The 8,610-nt window shown below is 50.0% G+C and overlaps 1 protein-coding gene across 1 annotated transcript; it reads right to left on the reverse strand.

The window, feature by feature from the left end:
- Positions 1-2,961: 2,961 nt before the first annotated feature.
- LOC122379561 (MAGE-like protein 2) lies at positions 2,962-6,230 on the reverse strand. Its single transcript, XM_043361846.1, has 2 exons — positions 4,735-6,230; positions 2,962-2,970 (listed from the first exon to the last, which is right to left on the reverse strand). The coding sequence occupies exons 1-2, from the start codon at positions 5,908-5,910 to the stop codon at positions 2,962-2,964; spliced, it is 1,185 nt and encodes a 394-aa protein (XP_043217781.1). The 5' UTR covers positions 5,911-6,230.
- Between the last annotated feature and the right edge of the window lie 2,380 nt (positions 6,231-8,610).

Raw genomic sequence — 8,610 nt, forward strand, 5'->3', positions numbered from 1 at the left:
TCGTCGTAACAAACTTGTCGCCAAACGTATTGGTTCCTCGTATCGTAACCTCTTGCGGTCTTGAGCATGGGTCCTAGCAGGTTAGAGGATAAAACCCTTCAAACCAATAAAGCAAGCCAATGCGTGGGAACTTTCCGTTTTGCGTATAACAGTGCATTAAAGAAGAAATGGATGCAGAAGCATAAGCAATCAACATTTCTGATCACTATAACCAACGAGATGAGACTTTCCGTCGTGAATCTAAAAGTGCATGGATAGATAAGATGCGATGACAAAAAGAAACGCAGCAGTTAAAATGTTTCAACTTACATAGGGGAGACCCTGGAGGTATGGGCCATCGCAATTTTGAACGAGCTTTGCGTATTTTTTCCAAGTCAACTGCGTAAACTGGTAGCTGTCAATTCGTTATACAACCCACGTGATTTCCAAAATCTTCCTCAGTCTCCTTTGGCAGTGAGCAGTGATAGTGCGTTTTTGCCCTCTTCGAGTAAAATACAATGCATACATAAAATTCGTGATTTATGTGAAACAGGCTGGTTTTATTATGTCACACCATCGCTAACATAAAATTTTAACCATGCAAATTAAGACTGGGCAGACAATTTGAAGCTATGTTGCAAGGTTATGAGCTGAGATGCAACGCACATTCAGACGTCCTAACCGGGAGGTTCGGACCACCCACCCTCGGTGATCCTAATTCAATTACACGATGCTTTCATTGAATGTCCTAAGTTTTATTGTTGTCGCGCTGGGTCGAAAATTAAGCTACAAACTGCATTCGAACAAAAAAATATTCTTCGTCTTATTTCATGGAACGATATTGAGTTTACCCTAATAAATATGCGACCGAGTGACCTCCAAGAAGTAGGCTGTTGGCCGCTTATGCGGTGCCTGGGCTCTAAGAGAGTTTAAGGTAGATCCTAGCTACGAGTATTGTGCTCAATGCCGAGAACACAATGTGAAGCATGACACCCGCCCATACCTCCCGGTGTATTTTGATGGATCGAAAAAGCGCATGCTTTATTAAAAGTTATCTCGAGACAAAATAGTTTATACCAAATGCCTAATAGCAGGCACACTTAAGGGGCGAAAGGCAAATTCACGTACACAGAGTGAATTTCATAAAACCGGCCCATACCTCCCGGCTTTCCCCTAGTCAACGAATGGAGGCGTAGCTGCAAATAATCGGAACTCTGTGTGCACCGACATTATCTGGTGCTGATCGAACTGCTGGCGAGTCTTATGCTTTGCCTACTTATTAGTCAACAGTCTTATGCGTTCCATATTTGTTCAAAGAAGAAAAGTGATAAGCTTTACCAGAGAGACATCAAATGTTGACGTGATGAATACTGGAGCATAGACCTCTGTATATCTAATTATACATATATCTGTATATGCATACAGAGGTCTATGACTGGAGACTTCGCCACCTTACTATAGGGATGGGATTATTACTTTTCGTCGGGCAGATACACCTCCAAGTTCCATTACATTGAAATGCTATGATCTGTAGTAAAACTATAAACCCGCATCCCGCTGGCTATTTGGCCATACGCGCCCCGCTGCATATGGCCCTTCCCAGCGCGCTGGGGAGCGGCAGATTCTGCCCCCCCCCCCCCCGTCTAACTTCGGAACCGGTGGTCGTATAAAGAGGGGAAAAGCGGCACTCGAAAGCTCTCAACAAGACGGACACTTGGAGCCAAACGTTTTGCCTTAATAGGTCAGAGGTCAGGTCAAGGTCAGGTCAAGGGTACAAAATGCAATCTTCTACATTATCGGCTTTGGAGCGCGGCTGGCGAAGAATGGACTGAGGTTGATTATCCAAAACGTGCTCTTAGGCCTCCAAGACAAGATTCGTTGCATAGGCAAGAAAAGATCAAGATCAAGGTCAAGGTCACGTCAGGTCAGGTCACCAAAAGTGAAATATGGAATAGGACGTGTTCGACACATGTTTTATGGGTCAGTTTATTAATAGAATTCAATGGGCACACTAAGTTAATGATATGGACCAAATTTGAATAAGTTTCAGGTCGAGATCAGGTCAAGGTCAGGTCAAGTTAGTTCAAATTTTGAAATTGATTCATAAGATCCAAAAAGGTGTTTATCTGAAGCAGATTTTCATGACGAATCGAATAGTGCTATTTTTTGTTCTTGTGCGAGGTCTAGAAATTCCAAAAAAAAACTCATTAATTGAAAATTGTTTGTGTCGTGACGTAAAAAATTGAATAACTCCTACATTTTTGAACTAAATCTTCTAAAAATTGGAATATTGCACAGATGCACCTTCTCACACATATTATGGTATTTTCGATAAACGTACCTATTTTTTTATTATTTTAAAACAAGTCATTTTTAAATGTTCGTTAAAATCCAAACTTTTCAAAAATCAGAGGTAGCCATTAAAATGACTAAAGTGAAATCCCGTGCATGATTTTGTTACGTCCTAATTATTTTAAAACTGATGATGTTTTGAAGTTTTGCACTTTTTGAAGTGAAAATGACGTGACATGACGTCACTAAAACGTCATTTTCGCAAAAATGTACCAACGGATTTCGCTCAAGTTTTCAGAAAGCATGCCAAATTGATGTATGATAAGCTACTGAAAGTTTGACGTCTCTGGCTTAACGCGTTCAGAAGTTATGGGTGAAAAACGGAAGGAGCAGATTCTCCCCAATTTTGTCAAAGAAACCAACACCCATTTCGGCAGGAGAGAGCTCTGGTTTCAGGTCATCGTTGAGGGGACAGCTGGGATCATGTGACCGGTAAGGGAACAGCAAGGTCAGGTCCCAGTGGGCAGTGAGGGGACATTGGAATCAGGTGACCAGTCAGGGGACCGTCGAGGGGACAGTTTGGTCAGGTGAGAGGACAACTGAGATCAGGTGACCGGCGAGGAGGCAGCAGGGGTCAGGGACCAATGAGGGGGCAGCTTAGGTCAGGGAACCAGTCAGGGAACATTGGGATCAGGTGACCTGTCAGGAGACAGTTGAGTCAGGGTGACCAGTCAGGGGACAGTTGGGCCAGCTGACCGGTGAGGGGACAGTTGGGTCAGGTGAGGGGATGCCAGGTATAGCGCGGCAATCCAGGTGGGCGTCCCGGAGCCCGGTGTGCATGGGCGGCGGGTCGTCGGTCGCGCGCGGCGCCGATCGATGGCTGCTTCCGGCCTGGCGACGCGCTGAGACGGCCGACGGAGAGAGAGGGAGAGCGCCCGCCCGCCCCCGGGCCGGCTGGCGCGTGCCCCACGGCCGGGTCATTGAGCCATCAGGTGCGGCCGGCACACACGCGCGTCTGCCCAGATCCGGGGTCGGCCGGCGTGTGCAGTCGAACAGGTGCTTTGATCCACCTCCACCTCCATTCAGCTAATGCACCTGCGCGCTGTTCGCTCCGATGAATGGCCGCGTGTCGCTGTGGAGGCGAACAAGCCAGCTCTTGACCTTAGTGCTGTAAAGTTGACATAAAGTTGCAGCCACGATCAAACGGCAACATGCTATTTTAAGAGCTGGGACGCGAAAACAGAGTTCATTCGGTAACTAAGCAAGAACGTGGTTCAGAAGCAGTGTGTGCTCCAGCTATAATAAACATCATTCAGCTGCTCGTTCTTTATTCCATCGCTGGTCTCTACTTCTCACCTCTCTATGTAAAAGCGTGCAACTACGCAGAAGGCTGTAAAAATGACAGCGTATTGCTGTTTCTAAATAACCTGGAGTGTTGTTTCGTTAGGTAGGGGAGAATGGGGTGGGTTGTATCAGTTTTTACTCCGAGACCCATAACCTCGTAACTATCCGTGATAAACTCATTATTTCCATACGATCTCCTTCCTTGATTCTTCTGCTTTTTTGTGCCAAGTAACTTTTCCGCTACCTTTACCAGTTTTTCTTCTACGGTCTGCCGAATAGAACAATGTTTTTGATACAACTTGCCCCATGGCTTGGGTGAGTTGTATCACATGGTGGGGTAATTTGTATCACTATTTCACGTTTCAGGGAGTGTGCTTGCTACTGGTTTTGAACATAACAACAACATTAAATGTGGTTAATACAATGTATATGCTCAAAGGCTTCTCTTTTATTGGACCAAACCTAGGTCATGCAAACTGAACGAAACAACGAAACAATTGAAACACCAATTGACTAGAGGCAATACTCGTTCAGCCGAGTATTGCCAAACGCGAACACGAGCCAGAGCTGAGCTCTCGCGAGATCAAAAGCTCACTTAACCCACACACATCGCTAGTAGGTAAACTCCGAATCCCCAGATTCAACAAACGCAAGCCAGGGCTTAGCTTTGCGGAAAAGCTCTCTTAACCCACACACGTCGCTAGTAGGTAAAGTCCGAATCCCCAGATTCACAGTTGTGACAGATGTATACAACGCCATCTGTATTGGTACACTGCGTGTGCGCCCAACGTTTGCACTCCTGACACCTGATCCATTTCTCACCTGGCCGACTATTACCCCACGGTTCAATACAAACCAAGCAGAATGCTTCTTCATCCTCGGACTCATCATCAGAGAAGTCCAGTTTCTTCTTCCCTTTTGTTTTCCGGCCTTTTTCTTGACCTTTACTGCGCGCATTCTTGGCCTTAGTATTTTTGACATTCGTCTTTCTTTTGCAGCTCTTTGTTCGTCCTCTAGCATGTGTTTCACCGGTGTGTCTGTGAGTACCATCGCCTTTCTCTTCTTCCGTCCTCCCTTTCTCTTTCTAGGAGAAAGCTGGCGCCCCAGGATTGGACGCACGTCTTTCGGCGAAAAGTTGATGTCTTTGCTCGGGCCCGGCTGCTGCTGCAGCGGCTTGGAGCTCGGGCCCGGCTGCTGCAGCGGTGTGGAGCTCGGGCCCGGCTGGTGCTGCAGTGTGGAGCCAGGGTCCGGCTGCTGCAGCGGTGTGGAGCTCGGGCCCGGCTGCTGCAGCGGTGTGGAGCCAGGGTCCGGCTGCTGCAGCGGTGTGGAGCTCGGGTCCGGCTGCTGCAGCGGTGTGGAGCTCGGGTCCGGCTGCTGCTGCAGCGGTGTGGAGCTCGGGCCCGGCTGGTGCTGCAGTGTGGAGCCAGGGTCCGGCTGCTGCAGCAGTGTGGAGCCAGGGTCTGGCTGCTGCAGTGATGTAGAGCCAGGGTCCGGCTGCTGCGGCGGTGTGGAGCCAGGGTCCGGCTGCTGCAGTGATGTAGAGCCAGGGTCCGGCTGCTGCAGCGGTGTGGAGCCAGGGTCCGGCTGCTGCAGTGATGTAGAGCCAGGGTCCGGCTGCTGCGGCGGTGTGGAGCCAGGGTCCGGCTGCCGCAGTGATGTAGAGCCAGGGTCCGGCTGCTGCGGCGGTGTGGAGTCAGGGTCCGGCTGCTGCAGTGATGTAGAGCCAGGGTCCGGCTGCTGCGGCGGTGTGGAGCCAGGGTCTGGCTGCTGCAGTGATGTAGAGCCAGGGTCCGGCTGCTGCGGCGGTGTGGAGCCAGGGTCCGGCTGCTGCAGTGATGTAGAGGCAGGGTCCGGCTGCTGCGGCGGTGTAGAGCCAGGACCCGACTGCTGCTTCTGTGCGCGGTTTGGAGCTCGGGCCCGCCTGCCGTTGCGATGTGGAGCTCGGGCCCGGCTGGTGCTGCTGCGGTCAGGAGCTCGGGACCGGCTGCCGCTGCTGTAGGCGGTGTGGAGCTCTGGCCCGGCGGCTGCTGCTGTGGGCGGTGTTGTGGAGCTCGGGTCTGGATGCTGCAGCGCTGTGGAGCTCGGGCCCGGCTGCTGCAGCGGTGTGGAGCCAGGGTCCGGCTGCTGCTGCTGTGGGCGGTCGGTCACCAGAGACGGACTGAAGTCGACATCAGTGAACACGTCAGGGTTGTATGGCACGATGCCTGCGACCTGGAACCCACTGGCTATGTTCTTCTCCGTGCACGCCAGGGGCCATATCTCCCTCAGTATTCCCGGGAGGTCGTGGACAGTCATCGTCCGGCCGCGGTTGTTCCGAAGTCAGTTGGACTGCGCTGATGCTGCGTAGGCCTTCAGGGGACCAAATACGCTTCGGTCCAGCGGCTGTAGCTGATGGCTGCAGTGAGGAGGAAATGAGAGCATCACAATGCCGTTATCCTTGGCGAACTGCACTCCCTCGATCGCCAGATGACTCTCATGATTGTCAAGTAGTAGGAGCGTAGGTCGCTCGGGAGAGCACTTCGTATGCTTAACGAAGTGCTCCAGGAAGGCCTTGAATTTCTCAGCCGTCATCCATCCTGACGGATATGATGCCCCAAGACATCCTGGCGGACCATCCTTCACGAAGTAGTCCTTGTATCGCGCTCTGGGGAAGATCATCATGGGAGGAACTTTGTTGCCGTAGGCGTTGACGGCTGCACAGATGGTTACCAATTCCCCCCTTTCCGCTGACGTCATCGAGCCCACTTGCCTGGTTCCCTTTGGCGCCACCACTTGTGGGGGTTTTTGCACTGTTGTCAAGCCTGTTTCATCGACATTCCATATATCACCTCCGTCAAATTTGTACTTGTCCATCACCTCTCCGAGCTTCTTGAAAAACTCGCCCACGTTCGACTTATTGAAACCGCTCGCTCGGCCCAAGCTTGTGGCTTCCGGTACTCGAATGGACAGTCGCCGTCTCTTTCGGAAGGATCTGAACCATTCTTCCCCAGCCATCTTGTTCTTGGTCCATGACTCCGGCACAGTGATGTCGTGGCGCATCGCACATTTGTATGCGAAAACTCTAACTTCTTTTGGCGTTAGCCCGAAGAAAACATCTGCCGATTCTTCAATATACGCTTCCAACAGTTCTTCCTGTTCATCCGTAAACACTCTCGATCCTGAGTTTTGGTACCCCATGTTCGGATCAATACCTTCCTTCTTTTTCCTTACGAACCGGTTCAGAGTTTGGTAGTTTACTTCGTAGTCCTTTGCTGCGCTGCGGATAGAAGCTCCATCATTCATAACTGCGTTGCAAGCCCGCAGAAGGACCTCTTTGGGGCTGTTCTTGCGCCTGTCTGATTTCCGGGTGTAGTTCCGCGGCATTTCGGCTTCTCAAACTGAAAACAAGGGCAAACATACAGCTAGTTAGGTATGTTATGCACTGACTAAATGATTCGCTGAAAATGGTTAGGTGCATGATTGTAGGTGCTAGGTAGGTATTAAGAATAGAATGAATTGCCTGGACATCGAAAGGGGAGGTGGTGGTCGTAGTCGGGAGGGGGGGGGGGGGTGTCGGGACAGGCGGCGGAGCGGTCAACAGTACCTACTGTCCGCCCAGATGATCGCACAATTTCCAGGCCTATTATACATACCTAGATTCCTATAGGTACGTACACAATGCATATGACAAAACAATGGATAGGCTACTGATGTTCAGCGGTAGCCTATATTGGGGTGAGTTGTATCATATTGGGGTGAGTTGTATCACTGTTACAACATACCCCACCCGGCTCTGATACAACATGTACCTCGCCGCCATCTTGGAAAAAACATCCTCGTGCTCAAAAACAGCGGACAGCTGGAGAAATCCATTTTCACTCACGCAGCCTCACAACCTACCCTCACCACCGCTACGGAGATCTTTCAAATTCGTGCACATCTAAATGCCCAAAACACACATTTTCTTGCAACCTATTTTTTAGAATGACATTAAAAAAACATAAAATCGGCTCTCACCTCTAAACGCGTCCAGCCGGCCTCACGACAGAACATGGAAAGATGGCGCCCGGAAAACCTCGTCAGCTGGTCGTGTCACGAGCGCCATCTGTTGGATAAGTTTGGCACAATTCGCCCTGATACAACTTGGACATGATACAACTCTCCCCGCTCTCCCCTATTTGTTTTCATAATTGTTTAATTAAAACATATCTGTATTTATCACGTAGTGCCTTTGCAAGGCGCATGAATGAATAATTACGAGCGAGCGAGCGCAGCGAGCGAAGCGAGTCTTTTCAATATAACGGAAAAATCTCAGTATGAGCGGCCCGGCCCGGCCCGGCCTGTAACGCTTTTGAGAGGCTTATATCTCAGCAACCGCTGGACCGATTGGCCTGCGGTCTTTTTTGCTGGGTAACCCCATCCCTTATACCCCGTAATTGACTACTTTTGATACATCTCAGTGACCGTCGTGGCACGTGCCACGTGAAAAGTCAAGGGTGTTCAAGCTGTTTTGCAAAAGTAGTGATTTTGAGAGGCTCATATCTCAGCAGCCGCTTGGGCGATTGACTTGCGGTAATGTTTATAGGGTAGCTGCATCCTTTCTACCAAAAATAGGATACTCTCGATGCATGTGGGTCACCCCCAGTGCACGTGCAAAATACAACAATAAGAGGTGTCAAATTTGTTCCCATTTTAATAACTCGATAATTACTGGGGCGATTTCGCTAAAACTTGGCATACAGGTCGGCACCCACCAGGCAATGCATTCCCATGTGTTGCGGTTAAAGGAAAAGGGCCACCTTTAATATGGGGATTGAAACTGAGATAGCCATCTTGTAGCCCGTGTCCGAAAACCCTCCAGTCTATCTCCTTACGGCCGATTTCGGCTTCCATTCGTAGGTATCGGTAATTTTAAAAGAGTAATGCGTCCTTATCCCAGGAATGCGTCCTTACCCTGTAATACAGCCACCCGCGGCGAGGCTTTGGTTTTTTACCAATCAGCTCCAATCAGCTCAG

This window comes from Amphibalanus amphitrite, unplaced genomic scaffold (assembly GCF_019059575.1).
Source record: "Amphibalanus amphitrite isolate SeventyFive unplaced genomic scaffold, NRLGWU_Aamphi_draft 000080F_arrow, whole genome shotgun sequence".
In the NCBI taxonomy this organism is placed as follows: Eukaryota; Metazoa; Arthropoda; class Thecostraca; order Balanomorpha; family Balanidae; genus Amphibalanus; species Amphibalanus amphitrite.